This window comes from Corvus brachyrhynchos, unplaced genomic scaffold, assembly GCF_000691975.1.
Source record: "Corvus brachyrhynchos isolate BGI_N302 unplaced genomic scaffold, ASM69197v1 scaffold302, whole genome shotgun sequence".
NCBI classification, from domain to species: domain Eukaryota; kingdom Metazoa; phylum Chordata; class Aves; order Passeriformes; family Corvidae; genus Corvus; species Corvus brachyrhynchos.
The window spans coordinates 4,609,206-4,634,490 of record NW_008237244.1 but is presented as its reverse complement, the minus strand read 5'-3'; the positions used below and the strand labels follow the sequence as shown (position 1 = coordinate 4,634,490).

At 41.0% G+C, this 25,285-nt stretch overlaps 2 protein-coding genes across 3 annotated transcripts in view; one reads left to right on the top strand and one right to left on the bottom strand.

Annotated features, from left to right (window-relative positions):
* Positions 1–12,627, top strand: part of INTS8 (integrator complex subunit 8) — a gene marked incomplete at its 5' end in the record, with an annotated part of 21,798 nt that extends 9,171 nt beyond the window's left edge. Inside the window, 15 exons of the mRNA XM_017730295.1 lie at positions 710–843; positions 1,450–1,560; positions 2,229–2,430; positions 2,981–3,102; positions 4,128–4,312; positions 5,720–5,753; positions 6,410–6,466; positions 6,550–6,611; positions 7,680–7,798; positions 10,282–10,385; positions 11,062–11,112; positions 11,737–11,810; positions 11,885–11,949; positions 12,042–12,085; positions 12,345–12,627. Coding sequence (XP_017585784.1) covers positions 710–843; positions 1,450–1,560; positions 2,229–2,430; positions 2,981–3,102; positions 4,128–4,312; positions 5,720–5,753; positions 6,410–6,466; positions 6,550–6,611; positions 7,680–7,798; positions 10,282–10,385; positions 11,062–11,112; positions 11,737–11,810; positions 11,885–11,949; positions 12,042–12,085; positions 12,345–12,461 — 1,481 coding nt within the window. The remainder of the gene's footprint in view (positions 1–709; positions 844–1,449; positions 1,561–2,228; positions 2,431–2,980; positions 3,103–4,127; positions 4,313–5,719; positions 5,754–6,409; positions 6,467–6,549; positions 6,612–7,679; positions 7,799–10,281; positions 10,386–11,061; positions 11,113–11,736; positions 11,811–11,884; positions 11,950–12,041; positions 12,086–12,344) is intronic.
* On the bottom strand, positions 12,498–25,269 carry CCNE2 (cyclin E2). Of its 2 annotated transcripts, none has more exons than XM_017730389.1 (11): positions 24,865–25,269; positions 24,661–24,769; positions 24,427–24,486; positions 22,328–22,479; positions 20,372–20,507; positions 18,161–18,307; positions 16,608–16,703; positions 15,804–15,938; positions 15,028–15,139; positions 14,219–14,373; positions 12,498–13,816 (listed from the first exon to the last, which is right to left on the bottom strand). In XM_017730389.1, the coding sequence occupies exons 1-11, from the start codon at positions 24,876–24,878 to the stop codon at positions 13,715–13,717; spliced, it is 1,218 nt and encodes a 405-aa protein (XP_017585878.1). In that variant the 5' UTR covers positions 24,879–25,269; the 3' UTR covers positions 12,498–13,714. The 2 variants fall into 2 exon arrangements, with proteins under 2 accessions (XP_017585878.1, XP_008628919.1); XM_008630697.2 differs by having other exon boundaries at positions 24,427–24,483.
* Positions 25,270–25,285: the final 16 nt, after the last annotated feature.

The window sequence follows — 25,285 nt, the reverse complement described above, 5'->3', positions numbered from 1 at the left end:
CATGTCATACTTGTTCAAGAAGGTTACTTGTTTGTATCTCAAGTGAGCGTAAAAGATAAGCTCAAATGAGTGTGTCCTGGGTGACCAAGTGAGAGAGTATGGTGTTGGTTTGAACCAAGTGTGGCTGTGGCAGCTGTTCCCAGAAATGGAACCCTGCCTCTGGACTTATATACATTCATGATGATGTGACTGTGTGGTAAGCTGGCCCAGGAGTGCCATCTGAAGGAAGTTTTAAACCTACCGAAGTAAAACAGATCTTTTCAACCAGTTAATTTCCCCAGTACAGCTGGCTGGCTGTGCAGCTGCACAAGTCAAAGCTAACGAGAGGTGCCAGATGTTGGCTGGAGCTGGAAAGACCTTACCTTTTTCAGCTCTAATGCAGTCTTGCAGTAGCTTAAACCAGTTAAGAAAATGCATATTTTTACTAAAGCAGTATAGGAACATGCTTTTAATGCAATCTTGAAGCTACTGCTTTACTATAGCAAGAGCTGCTGGAGTGAGGAAGGGGGGTGTTGCAAGCAGCCCTTTAGGTCAGGGTGCTAGGAACGTAGCACAGGGTGTTCATGGAAGGGCACAAAAGGATGGCTGGACCTATGGAAGCATGATGTATCTGCTGCTCTTACTATGTTCCGATTAAAATGTTAAGTACTAAAGAATTGTAAGTATCTACGTGGAGAAGAAGTGTGCTGGAGACCTGCTTTTCTTCTAGCTTCAGCAAGTGTCAATATTGGCCAGCTTGAACATCAGCTCATACTGTCAGTGGATCCCTGGAGGATTCGCCAGATCTTAATTGAGTTGCATGGTATGACCTCAGAACGCCAGTTCTGGACAATTTCTAATAAGGTAACTTAGTTCTTGTGGTCACAAGAGATAGTAATTCAGGGACTGGTTAGGTATCATACTGCACTGAACAATAAACATTTTCTAATAGATCCTCAGGGTGACTTATCTTTTCCCTCTCTGTGTAGTGGTGTTTTAATAAGAATGATGATACATATCTAAACTCACATTCTATGTGAAGAGCATTACAAAACTTACAACCTTTGTTTTAAGGAATTACTGGCAGTATCACAGGCTTTCCTTATAAGAAAATATGTTCTCATAGCTTTTGCTTTTAGTGTTCTGACTAGATAGCAATATTGTTTTAGCTTAAATTTCTGGAATTAGAAGGTGGGAGCGGGAGAGACAAAGATCTTTTTGTATAAGTAAAGATTTCTTGTCTTTTATTTTGATTCCTCCCCTTAATTATTGCATATTCAGAGTGTGAACAAAGGGTAGTTGGGTGTTTTTATTGTACTTGTAAATGAGCCATACATTACTTGTGATTGGATGTAAAGACAAGAGTTGGCAGTCATTTTCAGTGTTTGGGGTTTGTTTAGGGTGTTTTAAGCAGTGATGTGAATTCTAAAACTTGTTTCTGTGCAAATGTCCTATGCGTTTCTCTCCCAGTGGGAAGTACCAAATGTTTACGGCAATGTTATTTTAGGAATCAAAGACAGTCTGACTAGGGATTTGGTCTACATCCTGATGGCAAAGGGATTACACTGCTGTGCCATTAAGGTGAGCAAACCATCTGAGCTTACTGGTTGGTTTGGACAATTGAATCTTACGAAAATGGAAAATTTGGATGGCCCCTTTTGAGAAAAACAGCGGAAGAACTGGGAGGTGAGGGAGGTGTTGTAACAAGCTCCATGTGTTGTATAATGGTTCATTATTTCTGTCTCTCAAGAGTTCCATCAGCAGAGCAAAGATAATGGCTTTCCAGTGAGTTGGGCCTGGAGATAATTTCATTCATATAAAGTTTTGATTATATGTTCTAAATTATCTGGCATCTAAATCCAGTGGTGATTTGATTTACTAATATGAAGTACTTTTCTTTTGGATGAGTGTTTTACATAAGGAATTTATTGGAACGCTGTTTTTTCCTTGTAATTGACAAGTTTGCTAAATTGCAGCTAAAACAAAATTGTACCAAACATACTAGTAGTTGGTTCTAGCATGTTTTTCCTTAAACTCTTTGTTTGGTGTTCAAAAAATCTGGAACTCTTAAGCTTAATAGCAAGTCCAAAGGACTCATAAGTAGACACTGTTGAGATGCTTGAGCAATGCTGGTGCTAATGGATGCTGAGGCTGGTTCAGCCAGGATAGAGCTGAATGGCACTTCAGCTTGTAGTATTTTCCCTTATGAATTCTTTAGGAATCATTAATGCATGTAATTTTTATTACAGGATTTTGTCCACGCAAAACAGCTTTTTGCTGCTTGCTTGGAGCTTGTGACAGAGTTTTCTCCAAAGCTCCGTCAGGTCATGCTGAATGAAATGCTACTTTTGGACATTTACACTCATGAAGCCGGAGCTGGTGTTTCTGGAGAACGTCCTCCTTCTGATCTTATAAGCAGAGTCCGAGGATATTTGGAAATGAGAGTACCTGGTAAGTACATTGCTGTCTTTCCTAGGATGCAGTAAAGCACAAACCTTGAGAGAAGGGGGGGGGGGGGAAGCACAGCAAAATAAAACAACTTTGTATTGCAGATTTACCACTTAGGTGTATAAGTAGAAAAACAGCAGTGACTTTTACACTGTAAAAGTAAGTCTTTAAAAGTTTCATTTGTTTTTAGAAGCTGGAAATGAGCTTGATGCCTACTTGTTGCTAAACATTGACAGTTTCTGTTCAGTGCCACTTAAAGGACTTGAACAGGATAAACATGTCTGCACTTCTACCTGAAAAGTTTTGCTGGTTGCTAAAAGGTTTTTCCTGGTTTTGCAGTGAGGGAGTAACTTAGTACTGTTGTAATTAGAGGAAACTCTTGTTGCTCCTAATTTCCAAAGGTGAGGTCTCTTGTATGGCTGAGCATCATATTTTCCTGTGATAGCTGTGAAACAAAACCAGCTGATTAGAGGGAATGGGATTTGCTTATTTTCATACAACACTCTTTTCTCAAAAAAAAAGGAAGTTAAACAAAGAATACCTTTTCTTTTAGATATTCCTCTTCGACAAGTTATAGCTGAAGAATGCGTTGCCTTCCTTTTAAACTGGTGTGAGAATGAGTATTTGACCATGCAGGTTCCATTACCTCTGGTTCAAACTAATCCTTATGTGAAGGTAAGGAGTGCTCAGTCTCAAAGCTTTCTCAGACTGTAATTGACTTTTTTCTGTTGCAGTCTTTCGTACTTTTCAAAGCAAGTACCTTCTGCTCAAGAGTGTGGGGCTTTGTGGCTGTAATGAATTAAGTATGGGGTAGAACATAGTAGGGCTAAGCAACAAGCATGTTTAGCAGTTCACAAAAGACATGGAAGCTGTGCTGCAGGAATACATGAAACAAGCTGCATCTTGGCCCTTGTTGGCTGCCAGCTAAGGTGGTTCCATCAGGTGTGTGTGGTTATGAGCCACGATTGAAACCCTGTAGCACTTCCCTAAAGAACTCTTCTCTCAGCTGGAACTCAGCCTAGATTTATGTAGGAGGTATGAGAAGTGTGCAGATCTCTGATTTCATGTCTGGCTATTTTTCTGTTCCTAAGATACTTGTGTTCCAAAGGCACTGTAATGGTTCCATTCTCTAACCTAACACCAGTGTTGAATTTTTGGAGACATTCAAGTATTTTCTTCTTTGAAATTTTGTTTTCAGAATTGTTTCACAGCAATGTTTCTACTTCACAGTTAGGCCTTGGAGCAGAAGGCAGGTGGTATTATAGGACAGGTTCATTTTTACCCTGCTCTGCTTACCTATGATACTTCCTAATTTCCCTTTTGAGGTTCAGCTTTTTTGTGTAACATTGTGCCAGTTTCAGTTAAGATTAATTACTGTGTGGAAGTTAAGTGAGTTCTAAAGAGCCAATCTTTGTAAAACTGTCTTTTATGGAGTCTAGGTTTTATGCAATATGTAAGTTTGTTTTCTGGAGCTTGTAATAATGAAACACACACCAAGGAAGCTAATAAATGGAAAAATGCTCTGTTTAATTCCTGTTTTCCAGCTTCTTCATCAGCGTTCTCTGCTGCAAAATTTAGTTACGTTGTTTTGTAGTTTGTAATTCAAAATCACTTGCTTGGCCATTTTAAATGCCAGTAGTTCCTTTGCTGTAGGTGATATGCAGAGACGCCTTAGTTACTGTATTTTTTCCATTGCGTAGCTGGGCCAGTTGCTGGCTGCTACATGCAAGGAACTTCCAGGTCCCAAAGAAAGCAGACGCACAGCTAAAGATCTCTGGGAGGTTGTTGTACAAATCTGCAGTGTATCCAACCAGCACAAACGTGGGAATGATGGAAGAGTGAGTTTGATAAAACACAGGGAGTCTACACTGGGTATTATGTACAGGTATGTTTTCTAAAATTATTTTTGAAAATGGTTTGAATGGGTTTTTTGATCCCAGGTTTCTTCAAAAATTGTCTGGATTCCACTATCAGAGTAGTGGCAGCAGCTAAAGATCTGAGTAAAAATCCTGTCCACTGTGGGAGTTGGGTATTAGCAGGGATGTGTTGACTTTCCTTTTCAGAGGCAGAAAAGGTGTGGGAGGCAGCTCACCATGCAGAAACTGAAGCATATATGCCTGGGCTCCCATTATAACCAGTGCAGATCTTCCAGTAAAATCAGTGGCGTCTAGAGGGCAGTTTAGCTGGTGGGCTGGAGGTGTCTGCTTTGCATCAAATAGAATTATTCTGTATCAGTTATATACTTCTAGTTGTATCAAGCACGTAACTCACAGCATGGGTACCTATACTTAGCTTTGTTTCTGAGTCTAAAGTTAAATGTTACTCAGTTTTGAAATTCTAGTTCAGCTAAGCTCTGCAAACAGAAAGGAACTGAAGTTACTCTGGTCAAGTATTTTCTCTGTCAGTCACCTAACTACTGGCAGCTTCAGCCTCTACTGACTGATTCAGGACTCTCTGACTTGTCCAGTGTTCTTGGCCTGTTTTGAAGTCTTAGCCTAAATATAAGTTGTCTAATATGGTACAGTTTGGCATGTGTGGCTGTATTGAGCAGCTCTCCACGTTAAACCCTTGGGAAAGGTGCCTCTGTCACACTCTTGCCTGTGTCTTTGCCTTCCTTGAGCTGATCAGGTTAACGTGTGCTAAAGGCCAGCTGCATTTGCTTACGCTGCTGTGGGCAGGCGTAAGAGGGTACGGACGTGCTGTAGCTTCCAGTTGTGTACTCTGGCAAGGAAAAGGAGTACAGGTGTGCTCCAGGTTACTGAACCTTTCCTGACCCCTCTGGTTCAAACAGTAAAGGGCAGTGACCCTGTTGTTACTACCGAAAAGAAGCAGTGAAACCTTTTCCAAAGGCTGTCCTCGTCTGGATCGTCTTAGGGTGACAGTTTCTGATGTTCATGACAAGGAAATGGAAGTACGTTATAAATGATCACTGAAACCCCTCTTCAGTAAGTCTCTAGGTCATTGTTGCAAACCTAGCTTGGGGAGTTGCAGTACAGTTCAACTGGTTTCCCTTTTAGAGTCAGTGGTTGACTTCTGTGATTTTCATGCCTTTTATAGTTTGATGAAAGAACGTACCTCTTAGTAACCTGTTTTTAGTGTAAAATTTGCTTGTAACTGTATTACAAGTGAATGGGCTGCTTGAGCATTTTCATTTACATGCCCTGCATTTGTGAACATTTGTAAAAGGGGTATTTTGGCAGGTGAAGAATTTGCTCTACTGACTCTTCGTTTTAAGAGTGCATATATTCATTGTGGATGATTACTTACTTAGGTATTTGTGTCCCTAATTTAGGAGTGAACTGTTGTCCTTCATCAAAAAACTTCGGGTAAGTCACAGTGGTGTTGAAAATGTGTTTGCAAAGCTTCCTTTTGGTGTAGCATTTTTTCTGGACTTTTTATGTTAAACTCCAGAAAATCTAACAGTTATATGGGTGTTTATGGTGGAAAAACATGTGAATTTGCTATACCTGGCATACAGCAGTGTGGAATAGCTTGTAAAAAAATTACACTGAATTCTGATGGAGATCTGTTGACAGTGGGAGTGTATTTTATTGCAGCTGTCACGAAGCAAAGCATTCCTTTTGGAGGGAGAAAGAAGCTGCTACATGCATCATACTAAGCAGCAGAAGTAAGAAGGAGGGAAATTGTTTATAGCTTCTGGGTTTGTAAATGCATAGAAAGTTGTAATATACCTAGCTTAAGTTTAAGGTTAGGAGTAATCACAGAAACAACATAAAGATGTGTAAAACCAAAGTAAAGTTTATATCCAAGGAGCTATTTGGGAAAATCTGAAGTAATTAAAAACTTTCTACAGAAACATTCTTGCAATATCCTTGTGTTGCAGGTCTCTTAACAAAATATTGTCCTATTTCAGTAGGAAATTATAATGATGGCAGAACTTTTTACATGGTTTTAAAGCTTAGGGAAGAAAGTGGAGTTTTGTTAGTTCATGGGAATACTTTTTTTTTCCCCCCCCTTACAGGAACCATTGGTTCTAACCACAATATTGTCCCTGTTTGTCAAACTTCATAATGTTCGGGTTAGTATACATCATCAAAGTATTTCTTGGTTTTCTTGAAGTGTTTCTTGTTGTGATTTCTCATACCATCTTTCTTCTCTTAGGAAGATATTGTGAATGATATTGCAGCAGAGCACATTTCTATCTGGCCCTCATCCATCCCCAAGTAAGATGATGATGAAAAACACTATTTTCAAAATACACGTGTGATAGGTTTGGTCCCAGTTACTGTGTGAGTGTGATTTCTCCATGTAAAGGCATCACTGCCCCCATTCTGTCTCTGGGAAGGTTGGTCTGATGGCATGGAGAGTTTTGCTCCTAATTTGAAGGTCCTGATGAAGACATAGAGGAGAAGAAAAAACTGGGGTTTTTTTAGCTGTGTTCTCTATTGAGCTGTATGTAACTATGTGAACTATGTAATACATTATTATGAAATCACTAATACTTTTTGGGGTGTGTTTGAATAATAGCCAAAATCGGAAGTGGCAAATGGTATGTCCTGATTTATTCTGGCTGGGTTGAACTGTATTTCTCCACTGAAATTTAGAGGCTCTGTGGGGTGGGATCTCAAAATCAGGTTTAGATTCCATGAATGCATTGGAAGAGATGGCTCTCGTGAAAGCGTGTAATGTGTAGTGGGGTTAATCTGTCTGTGGTTGGTCTGATTAAACCAGTCTCATTACTGGTGTAGGCTTCAATGTATATTATAAGGTCAACCAGAAGAAAGTTGTTTTCATTATTACCAGAGTTTAGTAGTAGGGTGAGAAAAATCCATGTTTTTGAAAATTAAAATTCCACAGAAACTTTGGGAAAGGCTGCCCAAATTGTGCCACACCATTCCCAGCCTTCCTTCCCAAGCTAGTTCCACAATTTTCCAGAGATTGCTGTCTGGCCATTCATGCAGATGCTGGGATAAATTTATAGTGGTTTCAGATGTTGTCCTCAAATTTCTTGAAGCTGAGAATGTACATTCCTGCACAGAACCTTTTTGTGGTGTCAGCCACTTGTAAAGTTCTGGCTCTTTGTTCAAGCCTGTGAAGGATGTTTTTGTTCTGTCAGATTTACTGTACTGTAACAACAGTTGTCTTAGTCAACACGAAATCTTTTCTGGAGTTACTTATGCTTCACATATAATGCAAGGTGCTTTGGACTTGAACTAGATGGAAAATCAAATTAGTGGTTGAAAAACCAAACCAATAACTTAGGAATTATTTTTCTTTCTTTTTTCCTTTAGTCTTCAATCAGTGGACTTTGAAGCTGTAGCTATTACAGTAAAAGAGCTGGTCAGCTATGCCTTGACTATCAATGCAAACAACCACTTCTGGTTAATTATTCAGGCAGATATTTATTTTGGTAAGTGAAACCAATGTCTGTTTTTAACATGTGTGTAGAGGTACCTTGCTGCTCTGAGATTTGTTTGACATAACCCTCCTTGTAGTTCCTTTTATGAAAAGAAGTTTAAGTGATATATGAGGTTAAAGTCTTCAGATGCAGTGGTGTAGATTTGTCTGGGAGGTTGTTTAAGCCCACAGATAGACTGAGCTTCGGATAGACGCCATACAGACTTGCTTTTAGGGTAAGGGAAACTTCAGGAGTTACCCATAACTTCACTCTTCTAGTGCACTTGGTCCTTGAGTGGTGTAATTGTGTGAACCCATGACACTTGAGTATTTTTTAAGTGAATGGAAAGTTGTGAATAGTGGTTGCTTTTAAATGTGGAGATCAGCTTCACTGGAGCACAAGATGAGCAGAATGGAGAGGATCTGTATTTTATATAGGGAAGTATCTAGGGTTTCTAAATGAGGAAGCATGAACTCCTGATTTGGTATTGGTTATGATGGGAAGCTCTTTTCCTGTCATTCTGTTCTCACCTGCCACTTCCCACAGTACTTGTCTTTGCTCCTCAGCTGGGAGCAACCAGCAGAACTGGGACAACACAGGGTTTCAGATTCTGGGCACCATGACACACACCCAGATCGCACCAAGGCAGTGGTTGTCTGGGGAAATCTTGTCCAGCCTATGTGATCCTATGCTTTGCTAAATTATTGCCCAATCTAGAGTCAGTTCCTGGGGCTTGCTTTATAGTTTGAGTAAATAGAGTGCAGAGCGGTAGGTGCAGAAAAGTAAACTGAAATACAGCCAGACAGGTAAGGTGCTGCCAGGTGTGTGTGCTGGAGAAGGGTATGGCCACAGCCACACTCAAAGCTAGCTGGACATTTCTTTCACTTAAATTGTCTGTTGAGACCACTTCAGTGAAATTTAGCTTTTGGGCCAGATTGTTCTTTTCTGGCCATAAAATGGTATGTTCTGTGTCTCTGGCATCTACTTGCTGGTGCTTTGGGCTATCACAGAGGCAGAGTCCATATTTCCAAATTTATTTTTGGACTGAAAGGGTATCTGTGGTGTGCAGTAAGATGTAGTGCAGAAATGTGAGTCTATTGCTTCTAAAAGAGACGTATTTGTCTAGAAGACGCTTTATAACACTTGGGCTGATGACACTGAACCGTGCCATAAATCAGATCTCCCCTGATGGGAGAGAATTTTCTAAAAGTCCTTGCAAGGAGTTTCAAAGATAAAATGAGACTTTTCCTTGAGTTTCAATGCTGCCAGATAGTTGTTTATTAAGTCTTACCAGAAGAACAGAGCCACTAGCATGACCCAGGTACAGCATAAGAGCACAGAAAACAGGAGAGAAATCTCTAATTATCAGGATTTACACAGCCTTTTAAAGATAATTTAACCAGTAGTTACTAAAAACGTACATTATTTCCACTTTCCTACCAATTATTCAGTAACACAGGCAGGAACTGCGGAATTCTCTATCCAATCATTCCAAACCACTTTTACTGCAGAACATGGAGTAGTAGAAGAAGGAGAAGAAGGTTTAGAGAACAACAACAATCCTCCATTTTGATATTTTTTACTCTTATCTGTTTATTACAGAGAAGCCCAAAACCTCTAAATTTTTCACCCTGTGACAATCTTACATAGTAGTCTATCACCTAATTCACACCACTGTATTTTCTAGTTCTTGTCTGACTGTTGGTAATTTTTTCCAAGGTTGGAGGTTAAAACAGTGTTGTTCAGGGGGGTAAGAACCCTTAAAAACAGGCAGAGAAATATTCTCGGCACTCTGGGTTCCTACAGGGTGAGAGGAGGGGTCTTTATCCCGTGTTCATTGCTGTCACACTACACGTGGGAGAGTGACTCAGGGTTATAAACCTGTTTTTCAGTGTTTATTGCCTGTACAAAGTGCAGCAGCGTCCCAGAAGGAGGACATTGACATAGGGCACCTCAAAGCTGGTACTTAATGAACAGTGCTTGGAGCAGTGGCAGTGGTCTGTGTTTCAGCAGCCATGTGGGCAAGCAGGCTTCTCCTGCCGCAGAGCCCCTGGAGGCTGCTGCTTTCCCCGCAGCTCAGGAAGGTCTTACTGGAAGTAGAAGTAGTGCTGAACCATGAGAGTGCTGTTCCTCTCACTCACACCAACTAAACTCCTTCACTGCCCCATGTGTGCTAAGCTCACTGAAGACAAACTTCTTTTCCACTCTAAGGTTGATAGATTAAAGATCAACTACCTGAAAAAATAAGAAGTAATTCCCGAAAGGCAGAACTTTGCCTGTGGTGGTAGTTTTCCTGATGGTGTAGTTTTTCCATCCACCACTGTGTAACCACCTCCTATGTGTCCATGCTTTTTAAACAGGTCACACAAGTCACTTTTGCAGTAGAGTTCAGCTATGAGATATGCATCTGAATAATTTTATAAACAATTGATCTGAGTATTAAATAACTGCTGTATCTACTTTTGAGACTTTATTTTGCTTTTTTCCCATGGCAGCAACTAATCAGTATTCAGCAGCCCTTCACTATTACCTACAGGCAGGAGCCGTCTGCTCGGACTTCTTCAATAAGATGGTGCCACCAGATGTGTACACAGACCAGGTGAGCTAAAGGGGCATGTACAAAAATCTCTCCTTGGATTCACTCAACATCCTGATTCTATGTAGAGACAAAACTGTCCAGCACACACACATTCCTGTGCATGTGAGGTGCTTTATCTTGATGCATTTAGGAATGCACATCCTCGTTGGCCCTTTTTTCTTTTTTGGCTTGTTACTTGAAAGCCATAGAAAATCTGAAACTTCTTCTTTGCTGAATCACAGGCTTTTGTGTTAGTTCACAGAGCCTGCAGAGCTGTGTGATGGGAAAGCACTATGGGACACCAGTGGAGTAGAGAGCAAACAGAAAAGCCCAGAGCACAATCAGTGTGTGGTGTGACCATCCCCTGGCTCGCCCCTGCAGAGCCACCCCATGCTGGGCAGGGCTGGGGGCCAGACCGGCTCAGGACAGCACAGCAGCCCTGCCTCACCAGCAGCGCTGGAGTGCTCAGCTGCGCTCCAGCTGCTGGAAATACCTGGCTCCTACTGTGCTGGAAAGCTCCAAAGTGATGAAGGCTCAGTTCATCAGTGGATGTGCTAAAGCCTGGGAGTTTTTAGGGGGTAGAAGAATGTAGATAGCTATTTAGCTGGTCCCTTGAATGAAAAAAGAAAAGAAAAATTGCAGTTTGTGTTCCAAAACGAGCATTTCAGAACGTGTTTTGCTTCTAATCTTTCTGTAGGTGATAAAAAGAATGATCAAGTGTTGCTCTTTACTCAATTGTCACACCCAGGTAAGAGGTGAAACACGGCATTAACTAAAACATTTGTTTATAAATATTTATATAGGGAATAACACTAAAAAACAACTTTCCTTGGAAATGCAATCTGCAGTAGAGTAGCTTTTGTTGCCTTTGCTTCTAAGACAGTCACAGGACTAAAATTAATGAGTAAATAAACATATACTTGGGAATGTAAGAAGTAGTAATCTAGGGGTGTTTTGTCCTACTTTCCTCTGATAATATAGATTTTATTTTTTTTTAGAGACAGTATCTGTGGGGTGGTGTTAGGAACCTGGCCTTGTTTTTTGTGATAACTGCAGGTGCTATTGCTGTTCCGTGGGATCAGTCATTCTCCAAGAAGTAACAAAGCTTTTATTGGGCTCTTCTTTAAAAGCTCATAAGTGCATCTGGAAGCCAAGTCAGTCCCTTCTGATCTGAGTAAATCCCTTTTGCTTTCAGCTGTTGCTGCTGTTGATATGTCAGAATGATCTGTGTTCAGGTGCTCAGAACTTGCTTGCCCTGGGAGCAAGGTCTACAGTAGCTCTAGAAAAGGAGTGGAATGAGCAAGGCATTGTGGGGAAGGTTGGTTTGTGGGGAATTCAGGCTGTCAGAATCACTGCAGGTCTTTCCTTACAGGTAGCTATTTTGTGCCAGTTCCTCAGAGAAGTAGACTATAAAACTGCTTTTAAGGCACTGCAGGAACAGAACAGGTAAACGTTACAACAACGTTTATAGATGCCTAAACACTGTATGTGACTGTCAGTTAACCTGCCGTGTCTTTCAGTCACGATGCCATGGATTCTTACTATGAATACATCTGGGATGTCACCATCTTGGAGTACTTGACATGTATCCTTTTGCTGGAATACCACACATCCTGGATGTTGACAGCTGGGAAAAGTCCATTACCTACCTAGTGACTTTTCTTGACTCGTCCTCAGATCTCCACCACAAACGAGGCGAGACAGACAAGCGGCAGATAGCAGTAAGTTAACCCAGGCTGCTTGGGGGTGGTGGGATTTCTTTAGAGAGTCTTTCCCTCGCTGCCACCACCTCTGAAAAGTTGCTGCAATTCCAGTCTACTTTCATCATGCAATTCTTTTAGAATCTGGGTGCTCATGTAAAGTTGTGGTGGTTGGGCATGTTACAGAAATAAACCACCATGGAACTAGTGCTGAAAATGCCTTGAAATGAAACAGCTTTACTCGAAGACCTCATGCTGGTTGTCTCTCTTTTGTTTCAAGATAAAAGCCATTGGCCAGACAGAGCTGAATGCCAGCAATCCCGAGGAAGTCCTACAGCTTGCTGCACAGAGAAGGAAAAAGAAGTTTCTTCAAGCAATGGCAAAACTTTACTTTTAGGCTAGTGCTGGAAGACTATTACAAAATGTGTGAAAGTGAAAAAAATCTTTCAAGACTTTATTTTTTAAAATCCACTTAAATTTTTGTACAACATTTACAGTCTAGTATCTTTCTTCTTAGAAATAGATGAAATCTTATAATAAACCCCTTATTTTTACAAACTGTACAGAAGGCTGGAAGCAACTGCAGCTAGTTCCACAATGGCTTGTTTGAAGAAGACATGAATTCAAGTTTGCCAAGTTGGTGTGAGTGTAATACAGATGTGGGTGGCACTTGATGCTCTGGTGCAGCTTCGTGGGCTGCTCAGTGTCATGTAACACTTGTCCCTGGCTGTGGGGCACAGATAGGAGCATCGTGAAAGAGGGAGGACTGATACCCTTCTTTCCCAGTACTGCCCTTCATCACAGAAGTGACTCGGAGGTAGTGAATATTCCAAGGAAAACACAGTAGTTAATGCTGTTTATAATAAACACTGATAATACACAGCTCCACAGTTTAAAATACTGTTCCTATGACATGAGTGGTTGTAGAGTACCTGCAGCTCCCTTTATTCCATTACCTTCTCCAGTTCTTGTTGCAAGTGGGTAGCTGGGGACTGTACTTTTTCCAGTTCGAGTTACTGCAGCAGCAGGTTCTTTGCTGGTACTCTTACCTGAGGTCAGTGATGCACTAAAACAGAAGTTTATGGCAGGCCTAAAGGGCTTTAAATTTCTCAGCCTCCTGTGGAGCTGGGATTTGATACAAGGCTGGCTGCACTGTACTGCAGGCGCAGAGTGGTTTCAGAGACGTGAACTGCTTACCCACAGACCTCCGTAATACTGCACCTGAGCTGGTGGGACTAACTGACACGAGTGAGCTCTGACCTTACCAAGGAAACAAAAAGAGTCAAGAAGAGGTAATACGTACAAGCTGTCAATATTCTCCTGCTCATCTAACCCAAAGTAAAGCAAGTCTGCTGTGTCAGCCCTATTAAAAATGTTCTTGAAATCCGTAAATTAAGAATTCAGTTCTCACTATTAAGTCATGTCAGAATGGACCAAAGTGGTCCAGGCTCTTGTGATAGCAGGGTGCAATGCTCAGCTGAGCTCTTTTTGTCAAGTCTGTAGGAGGATGCTGGTCTCAGTTTCCATCTGTTGCATCTTTTACTGCCCAAGTCTTGAATAGCAGTGAAGAACATGAGTCACCTTTAGTGTGGTCCTGTTCTGAAGCACCAAGTCCTGTTTCTGAATCTGTTCATGACAGTTGGCTGTATTTCATTTCTTCTCTGTGCTTTTGGGAGGGGTTATTATTCCTCCTGTTGACACAGGTGATAACTGCCCTGGGGCAGTAGACACTACTCCACTGTTCACTTCTTCCTGTGTATGGGGGGAAGAAGACAACAGTTAATACCTGTGACAAGGTCTACACTTTTTTGTGTCAGCAGGAGGCAGCAGTGCTTCCTCACACATCTCATACAATTCGAGCACTCCAGAGAGTTAGGATACTGAGAAAACCGAACTGACATTACATAACAAAGTGAAGATTATTCTCTTACAAACACCTCTCCAATACGGCTAAGGCAAGTGTTTGCTTAAGGCCTGGGAGTGTTAGGGTAAATCACATGTTTAAAGCATCACTGGTGGTGGGGCACTCACTGGCTGAGGTGAGCCAGGCCAGGTGTGAGCAGGGAGGTGCTTTGGCTGCTCACAGCTGCCTCAGGACAAGGGATGTGTAATGTACTCTCAGCTGCCTGAACTGCACATCCACAAACCACCTACCAGCATGTCCAGATAATTGGTGTGGGTCTGGATATTGTGTCGATCTTCCGCTGCAACCTTCCTAAAGTTCTTCAGCTTCACAGGAACTTTTTTTGCCACATTTGCAAAAGGAACCATCCATTGTACACACTCTGAAATGCTGTCCCAATCTAAGCCTAAAGGGTAGAACACAGGAACATATTTAGAAAGCATGAGCGAGTTGCACAGTGTTCCAATCTGGCCATGAGTTAAAAAACTCAAATAATACTGCAGATAAAAATTCAGAAACATCCCCCCAGAAACAGCCAACATTTCCTTATGCTTGTAACTTAAAAGGGTGCTGGTTGAGGAGGGTGAATGGAGGTCACAAGGGTTGCTATTGCTTTCCAGGGGAGGCTGAAGTGACTTGTGGCTTGAACACAAGATTGTGGGTCATGCTATAAAAACATACACTGGGTGCTGCTTACAGCCATGCATGACTGCTTGAGAACTGCATTTCAGGAGAAAAAGTGGCCAAATATATAGCTAATGATCCTCCAGACATGTGGAAGTCATAGAGCAAATATTAGCCCAAAAGCAAGAATGTTTTAATTCCTTAGCAAAGGCTGCACTGCTGAAGGTGTTTCCTTCTTTTGAGTCTTTGTAACATCTGAAATAGTGGTAGGAAGTGAAATTAGAAGGAAAAGAAACCCACAGAACAAATACTAGTGTCCATGTAGGCTTTGGTCTTTGGCAGCCTGGTAAACCAGTACCCTTTCAAGAGATTTGGGCCTGTGACAGCTTCTGGAATTCCCTGCCTAACAAGGCCAAGCTTTACCGAGGTATCTTACCTGAAGCTTTCTTAACTATTTCGATTGAGGTACAGTGGCAGAGCGCTGCAGCAGCTAGTGTTCTGTACTGGAAGTCCAAAGAATTCACATCCAGAATACACAGGTCTAAAAGCTAAGCACATGAAGAGTGACAGATTTTAACAACCTGATCCTTTAGCATGTTCCTGTCTCAGAGAGGGCTATGCACACAGCAGTCCTCCTACAGCCTCTGCCTCAGAACAGGGCTGAGCTCCAGGAAGGAGTTTCTTAAATTTAAATCCTACCTAGTGCAGTATTTACACCACTGAGCTACCCAGCTTCAGTTAGCCTCTCTGAGGCTGGGCACAACACATGTCCATAACAAACTGAACCACAGCACTTCCAAAATAGTCAAAACACTCCCAAGGCTGCCTTCTTGGCAATTACACAGAAACACTGTTAGGGGCAACACAGGTAAAAACAGCCTGGGGTCTGAAATTATCCACCTTCCCCTCAGAGCTGGCACTGCTGTTTATAGAATGCTGGAGTGCACAGTGATTAAAGAAAGAAGATGGATTTTTTATTTTTCCATCACACAGAAAAGTCTTAAAGAACGTGAAAGCAGGGAGACAAGGAACACAGGGGTACTTGTCCTCAAAACTGAACTTCTTTGGTGGAGTCAAACTTGCTCATTCCTTAACAAAGTACCAGGCGAGGGGAAACAAGGGAACACTTAGAACAAAGGGGCTTTCAGTATGTGATGTTCAGTTGTGATTGTCATTGTCCCAAGAACCATGTTCCAACAGTTTACTACCGACCTGGGCTATTTGAATGAATTTTTCCTGAGAATACTGAGGTAGCAGCACTTTCGAAACGTCCTTCAGAGCATCCACTTGAAGATAGAGGTTCAGCCAAGAGACAATTGTCACTGGACAGAGTTCCCATTTTAAAGCCTGCAAATATTTAACAAACAGTTAAGTGTCTTAAACCACTCAAGGACAGTTTTGTGCTCTGAGTTCTTCCTAATCCTCTCCTGAGATTATTGCATGTATCCTTAAAAGACACTAAAGATTTACAATTTCAAACACAAATATTCTTTTTAGGTTGCATTCTCACTGCTTTTTGAAAGGCTGTGCTAGAGATCAGCACAAATCTGTATCCCTTTACCTGTGCAGTTGGATTTTATGTGTCTTCTCCATTCAGAAGGTGGGAAATTAATATTATTTCCTCAAGCTTTTGGGCTAACTGCATGAACCTGCAGCTCATATCTATTAAAGAAGTATAGAGTCCTGTGCTGGTGGAGCCCTTCCAACGTGAGGAGCACTGAAGCCCCTGTTCCTGGACAGCAAGGGACATTGGCAAGTGCAGTACATTACAGTGACAGCCTTCCAACCTGCCCATGCCTGGCTGCACTGTTAAGAGCATTTACATTCACACAAGCATGAGAAACCTGCCCTTTTCTACCAGTCAGGGACGTCAGACATCCACTGCACACACAACAAAGGCTTCACTATTGTGCAGAAACAGGGACAGGTTCTTTTTCTAAGCAAAAAAGTGACATTGAAACACAAGGCTCAGCTGGAGTCTTTCACCCAGCACTTCAAAACACAGCAAATTATTACCTTTAACATAATAAGTTCCATTCTTACAATATCATCTTCACTGCAAGCACCATCAGTGACATAAGCGAATTCCTGTATTTTAGGAGCGTAGATTTCCTTTAAAGGGAGGGAAAATGAAGATTAGTGTGTCTTATAGTTCTGAGAAAGGTTGAGAAGATACTGGGAAATACTCTTCTGTCCATGTTAACATTTCTTATGCTACAACAGTGTTTTTTCATTATATGAAGTGACTTGAAACTTACAGGATAAGGAGATAAGATATAACCTACTTGGGTGTTAGTATCTACTGTATGATGCAATGGACTTATTGCAACTCTTTTAGCTTCTGGGCAAATAAATGCTGACCAAGAAATCAGAACGCCCTTTCATTTATAGCTCTTTCTACTCAGCCGTTCCAATGCTGTAAAAACATGCATTATCCCAATTTTTGTAGATGGCTGTCTGGTACAGGTTACCTGCATGTCAGTGCTGATGTAATCACATTGATTTAAAAAAAAAAAAAGAGAAAAGCTAAAAAAAAAATGAGAAAAAGAATCCCACAACCAGCCACTGTAACTGTCAAAATCCATGGGGCAGATGTGTAAGAAATCAGAACGCCCTTTCATTTATAGCTCTTTCTACTCAGCCGTTCCAATGCTGTAAAAACATGCATTATCCCAATTTTTGTAGATGGCTGTCTGGTACAGGTTACCTGCCATGTCAGTGCTGATGTAATCACATTGATTTAAAAAAAAAAAAGAGAAAAGCTAAAAAAAAAATGAGAAAAAGAATCCCACAACCAGCCACTGTAACTGTCAAAATCCATGGTGCAGAGATGGTTAAGGAAATTTGCTAAGCCAGCCATGCCAGCTGGGGCCAAGCACAGTTAGATATGTAAGTAAAGGAGAGCTTGCCAGCAAAACTGCTTCCCTACCAGCTGGCTCTGTGACCACTATGGCCCCACACTTCCTTAGGACAGGTGACTGCTCATAGTGCACAACCTTGCTTCGGGAACAACAGTGAGAGCTGGGGGTTCCAAGGTAACAGCTTAATCCCAAATCTTCCTGTCAGTCTAGCCTACTAGGCAATATACAAAATGATGCTCTTGGCCTGTGGATGTAGCACACAATGTAAGGTATCTCCCACCATCCCTGCACTTAAGACTCACACTCCACTAAATGGAGGATATCATAAGGGTATCATCCTGATGTACACGCAGTTTGAGAATTAGGCTTGGTTTTGTTCAAGTCCCACACCCATTCCTGAGATTGTTTGCCAACTGCTGTATATTTGGAAAAAGACAAGACAAAACAAAACTACTTCTAGCACATTTGCATCCCTTTTAAGTTTATGTGGTCTCCTTCCTTGCTGCTGGAGAAAGGGAGGACAAAAAGTACACTTCAAGAGACAGACAAATGCACAATTGAAGGAAGAGAAAAAAAATTTCCCCTTCTGACCTTCAGTGTTGTACATACACCATCAAGTCCAAAAATTCAGACAAGAAATAATCGTTATCACTGTCTTTTTAGTTACTCAAAATTCAACACCCTCCTCCCTGTAAGAGAGCTGCTTACCTCAAGTTTGGAGGCAATAAATAATGAGGTAATTCCTATGAGCTGAAGCATGCTCTTGTTAATGTTCTTTTGTGTCAGCATGAATCTATCAAAGAAGTCTTGAGCTAGGTAGAAGGTTTCCCGGTGGAGTGCATACACCTCGCACACCTACAACAGGGGAAAAAACAACTCAATTTTCTGTTATAAAACTGTGTACGCACATTGGAGTATTCAAGCTATAACGGCAAAATGCAGTTTCATCTTCTGCACACACAAAGCTTCACATACCTAGGTATGGTACGATGCAGTGGTTAGCATGGGATTGGAAAAGGTATTTCCCATGCTCCCATCTAAACATGAATTGCCTGTGATGTACTACCAAACTTGCAAAAAATACTTTTTCCAATTTAAATAGCAACCATTTTTCCACTGAAAGAAAAAAGCCTGTTGAGGAAAAAAACCCCGACAAAACAGCAACACCTACACATACACACACTAATTACCTTGATTAAGAATACTCTGGGCTCAAGCCTCAAGCTGAAGTCAAACCCTCACCAAATTCCCAGTAGGTCTGTCCCAGGGCAGAATCACAAAAAGAATCAAAGTCTTTGGCTCTACAGCAAGCAAGCCTGGAAGCTTCTGCTGGAGTGGGCTCTGCTGGCAGGCCAGCAGCACTGCCTGCAGCCCCTCAGGCACACCAACAGCCTCACTAAGCAGGAACAAAACTGCGGGAGCCGCCATCTGCTCCATCCCATTGCTGGTTTCCCTGGCAGGGAGAACTTTTAATACTCGCATTTTATCAAAGTGTTTCAAATGCCAGTTCAACAAAAAAAGAAAGGAGTGCCAAGACCAGGAGATCTTAGGCAGAGCCTGACATTTTCACCTAATTTCTAATTGAATTGGGAGGGGCTACCACATCTCCAGCTCGTCTGCAACTCCATACCCCTTTCACAACTAGAAAGCAGTCAGATATGTATAAATTACCTACAATCTACATGCAGTAAAGAACAGGAACCAAAAAGAGTATCCAAGAAATAGATCCCGGATGCTTCATTTTTTTAGTTGATACAAAGTCACAATAAAATCTCACTACTACAAGCTATTTTCCAAGATAAGGTTGGAAGCTCATTTGCAAATTAAGGCCCTTCCTGACCACCAAAAACACAACTGATTGGCAGAAATAGCACAGCCCCACTCTTTCAGACCCGACACATTTGCCTGATAATTGATGTGTTACTCTGATACTATTAACGACTGCTCCAAAGAAGATTCAGAACTAAAACTGTACAGACCAGGCCTACCCATAAATAAATGGCACAGTTTCTATGGAAGTGTAATTCCCAAACATAATAACACTTGATCATGTTAAGCAGTATCTCAGTTATAATGTTACAGAAGAGTGTTAGGAGCTACTGGAGAGGTCTCAAAATTGCTGTGACTTAAATCCACTGTGGCATATAGAACCACTGAGCCGGACAACAGCAAGGCCCCTGTTGATACTTTTGTTTGGAAATTGGATTATTTCCTAATTCAAGGTTAAAAAGAACCAACAAACCAATTTAATGGTGATATGTAGATTCCGCATTAGAGGAACTAGTGAAGCACACAACTGGAATAGTTTTTTTATTCAGAGTGTATTAAAAAACCCCCAGCTTTCATTGTCCTTGAAATTCCTTGCTAGTATGATTTATTTGTAAACTTTTCACATAAGAACCTGTCTCTATCAAGAACATTTCCCTGTCAGCCATTGATATATTCTGCTCTCTTCATATGATAAAACTGAAAATTCATTATGAAATCAGAAAATAGCATCATGGGCTGACACTTAAGAGCTCTTGACATAGTCAGGGTCGTAAACCCTCAATACAGCTGTCTCATGGCTTAGATACAGTCTATCCTGTAAGTTACAGATCCATAACTGGTCTGTCTATAGCAATTTCAATACAAATGTCTCAAAACTAGATTTCTCTCCCTTGCAGGAAGTAGTGTGTCAAGAGCAAAAGTTAAATTCTATTGCTCACTGTCCTGGGGGGAAAGTTCAGCTCCTCCTGCCTGGGAAGGCCTGGATGTAGCTCACCAAGAGGATCAAAAGCAGTCACTCGTTCTGTTGCAAAACAGTTTTGCCATTTCTTCTAAGTGTGCATGTTGCTATTAGATCCTTATGTAAAAGCTGTGCTTTTACCTGCCTACTTCACAGGCACAACACACAGCAAAGTAACTAAAAGTACACACCTCTAAGAGCCAGTCTAGCAGTATCGATCTCATGTGAGGTTGCAAACTAGAATGTAGCGATGTGAAGTGTTTGCAGTGAGCATATCTGTTCTCCTTTGTCAGGATGTTGAGCCAGACATCTTTGGAATTTCCCCAGCTATGGAATAAAGTTACACAAAGCATTATTAAGTATATACACAATTCACAAAAAAAAAAAGAATAAAAACACTATTTATGTTTACAGACATTCAGAAACAGAAAGAAAAATTCTGCATACTGTAAGATCCTTATGGTAATTGGAAAACTGCAGGAATACTCAGAACGTTTTACATCACCACAACAGCAGCTTGCCAACATCATCAGCAAAGTCCCATTCTATAGAACGAGTAGTAAAACTGAACACGTGCCTCCCAAAGTTGCACATGCAACCAGAGTTTCCTATTTTGCCTAGTTCAGTGGCTGTTCAGAGAGCAAGATAAAACCAAACCTTCCCTGTAAAAAAGGACAACATACTCCTCCCCAGGAAACACAAAGCATACCTGAAGTTGTCCAGTTTAGCTTGAGAAAAACATTGAGATAGTGTTTAAAAGTCACTTATCCATCCTTTTATTTCCTAGCTTACTTCAAGGCTCAGAAGCAAGCTCTTTAGAGAAAAATTTAATTCTTGTTTATTGCTAACTTATAATTTATTAGTACTCCAGTCTGTTTGGGAAGATGATGCCTGTATCATCAATATGGTTTTATTTGTAATTGTTATTATTAATCCATATGGGCTTTTTCTTAGATGCACTTCTCATCCTGCAGGTAACTAAGAGGAACAGCATGTTAACCAATGAAATTACGATTCCCTACTGAAATTTTTGGAGTTATGTATTTATCTTTCCCCAAGCAGAAGCAGAGAGACAGAGCTGATCACTGGTATTGCCTACAAATTCTAACCCAGGTCAATTTCATTCTGTTGCCATCCTAAGTTAAAAGCTGGGGAGATATTTGCTTGTTTATGCACAACTCTCCCCATTCAAGCAGAAAGGCATTAAGAAATCAGTTATGATCTTCCTACAGCAGTTAGGGAACAATGGAGAAGGCAGGAGAAGGAAATTATCCTCTTATTTGGCTAATCAGAAAGGATGGAGCTCAGCTTTACCAGATGCCTGTCAACAACAGGATTAAACACCTTGCATGGAACGCTGTATCTGAAAATGTCTTTGAGGCAAAGAATCACCCTGCAGCATGTCCAGTTCTGATCAAGTTTGGGGCAGAACAAAGAAAAAAAAAAAAACCAAGGTATATCTAGAAAGGGTTCTCTTAAAGTAATGCTTCATGTTCTGCTTCTCTTGTCATTCACCTTGGCAGAAATTTTCCTTAGCACATTGCAGTAAATTTACCACCTCTTTCATTAAACCCCAGGCTGATACAATGAGCAGCTGGGTACTTATCTAACACACCTGAATGTCTAAGAAATTCTGAAATTGAAAACTATAATTTAGTCAGCTAAGCTATCTCTCTGCAAAAGGGCAATTTTCTAGAACTGTGACTGCACCAAGCACATTGCATTGCATTAGCAAGCTACCTGCACAGTGACATTGCCACAAGTTTACTTGAACATTTTTAAGTTCTTTAAGAAAATTTTGTGTAATACTTTTTGGTCACTCAGTTCCAATAGCAGTTTAGTTTCTTTCTTTAGAAAGAAGTTTAGTTTAACCATTATGTGCCTCTTAACCACTTAGTGCCCAGTGTTAAGTTACAAAAGGACAGCTCTGAAAGGTGAAAAGTCTGGTGTGTTTATAAGATCAGGGAAAAAAAATACCCAAACAACCAAACACAAGAATTTCTATCTTTTTCTTGTACATTAAATCTTCTGTGGGATGAGGAGACAAGTAGAGATGTGTATTATGTAAGCACAACACAACAGATTTTATTAGAATAGTTCAGCATATTTCATAAGACATTAACAATTACTGCATCTGTTAAACTTACTTGAGTTCTGGCAAAGGTGATGGATTTATGAAGAGGTTCCTGAACCTGTATTTTTTGAATCTCGAGAAGTCAGTGGTTACTGATTCTTTGTGAGGTGTTTCAATAATTATGCAAGGTGAGACACCTCCTGTTATTGTGGGTGGCCAACAACTCTGCAAAATAAACAAGGTATCTTTTAAATGCTGAATTTACTATGAGAGCAAGAAAGGCAACAAGTAGATTACAGTAACAGCACCAATATATGTAATGTACAATATATGTATGTCTTTCTGGATCTCAGCATTGATTCAAGTACCAAAACCAAGAAAGATGAAAATTAAATGCCAACAAAACCTTCCATAGTCAAGACAGAACATGTATAAATAGATTGGATGCATTTGGGAACTCAGCTTTGAGGAAGATGACTGTCTTTAGTTTATGAACCCACAAGTAACCTATCCATTGCTTGAAAAGCTCAGTTACAGTACAAAAGGCAAAGATATTAATTGCTACTATAACACAAAACATTAGGTTGCTAGTCCTATCTACTTATCCATTTGGAGGGAAAAGAAAGGAGGGGGTGGAGGTTCTACTGTCTCTCAGGAAATTCAGCAACTTGTTATCTTCCAGTTTAGTGCTCCAGAGAGGAGCCACCCATCTCAGCTCCAGAGCTAGATACCCACTGAGCAAGCAGCAGCTGTGAACTCTCTCAGCTTGCCAATGCCAAATATAGGATGCAATGACTCAAAAGGAGAAGAGTGCAAAGGTATTCACACAGAAAGTCTCAGAGAAGGAATCCTAGATTACTGTAGTTAACTATAACTCGTTTCAGTTATGCTTATTTGGTTGTATGTAACTAATATGAGTGAGGAGGTATCAAATCCCAGGAGCACAAGCAATGCTGTAATGGCTGACAGCCTTCAAAATGGTGACACAGAACTTTAAATATTCTCTGTGAAGTTAAGGGGGAATCCCATTCACAAAGAATGGCAACAGAGGGGCAGCCTGAACACAGAAGCTTTTCCTATATAGCTGACTTGCAAGGTAAGCTACACAGGATTCCCCTAGTATATCTAAATCTATTTATAGCCAGACTGAAATATCCGAAGAGTGAAGTTACATATTCCAGCAGAATTGACCTTAATGCATGCAGCCAAGAGAAAAGGGAGGTCCTACTCCTCTTTCTCTCCTGTGATCCTCACTGCCCAAGTGCCACCCCAATGCTTGTCAGACCCTCTGCCAGGTTGATTTAACTCACTAGCCCAGCAGAACAACAACTTATTTTGTGGTGCTAAATTAGCAAGATGAACCTGCATACTGCTTCATTCAAAGAATGGAGCAAGGCAGGGGATGGAGTGCATGGCCAGCTATCAAGGAAGATGAGACAGGGAAGTAGATTTCCCCCTTTCAGCAAAGCTAAGTTGTAAGACAAAGTTTCACCCCAGGTACAGCTGATGTACTTATGCAGCATTTTTTCCTACTCAAGATTTACAAAGACAACTTCACAATCAGAAGAGTTTTGCTTCACCATAGCTGTTAGACTCATTACTTTACAAACAGAATAACTGCAAACAATATTGTTTGCAAGAGAAAGTTATAATATTTCACTAATCTGCTTTAAAATAGAAAACCATAAGGCCTGTCAGTTTTAAGAGCTTCCTGTCTTAGTGACAACAGATTCCTAAATTGATTTAAATAATCAAAGGAATTGTTAAATGAAAGTAAAGATGGCCTGGCGTGGTTATGAATCTTAACTAAATGGCCGTGAAACCACACCTAAAGTTAAAACAAGTGCAGTGATCTTGTTTAGACTTGCCTCTAGGCCTTACCTGCTCTGTATATGGAACTGTTCTGAAATATCTAGGGTTATTCTCTTTTTTTCACCTAACCTTACACTGCAGTGGGTTTTACATTGAAGGATCTTTGATCTGCAACAAACTCATGCGTAAAAAAGCAAAAACATATAAAAAGGTGCTAAGCTCCCATAGTTTTTAATATCTGAAAATACAAACTTCCCCTATTCAATACTTTCTGGTGTGGAATGCATGACTTCACACCCACCAACATAAACCAGATGGACTCCCTTACCTAGTTTGAAATGGTATTCAGGATAGAATTACCTTAATTTCATATTGATGTTTTTTAGCAATTTTCCCATCTTCTCTTTTCTTAATCTCCTGCTGAGAAGAGAGACACACATCAATACACTGACAGTGACCAGCACACCCACCTAAAGGCAAACTCTTGCTACCCCTGCCCCACTTTATAACTTGGCAGACTAAAGATTGTCCCATCCAAATGCACTGGAGAACTTTCAGAATCATTCGATTTTCCAAGTTGCTCAACTTGCTCACCTCTGTTGTTCTTCTTTTTCTGGTCTGGAGATAATCTAGTGCTTGCAGTTCTTGTGGAGCCTCTTCTTGACAGGACAGTGGCTGCTGCTGTTTGGCTTGCAAACGGCTACTGCAAATAGCAAAGAGTAAAAAGTCATTAGACATTAGGAGAGCAGCAGTTGTTAGATGGGTACAGATAATCTTAGTACAATGCTAACAGCTTACCTGCGCCTTGACATCTTCTTTGGGCTATAAGATCTCTACCTGGATCAAAGTAATAGGATAAGCTCAGTTAGTGCATCCTCACAAAACTAGAACCAGGTTCCCTGCTTTGTGTCACGAACTCATCACAAAGAGCAGCATGTTCTACACAGCTCAAATAGAAGGGCACAAGTATTCCACTGGCCTGAGGAATGCCCAAGCAGAGCATGACTGTGGTATATAAGTACACACAGCTCCATGTCCTGCTGCAGGGTGCCCAGGTATGCCAGCAGTTTAGCTCAGGCTGCCTGGGGGTGGGGGCAGGGAAGTTATAAAGGGACATTTCCCTCACAAGAGGATGTGGGGAGTCCCTGGGGCTGTGACCCCTCTAGCCCCCCCACACCCTCCATTCCACGCACCCACACAGACACGTTTTGCTGCTGCC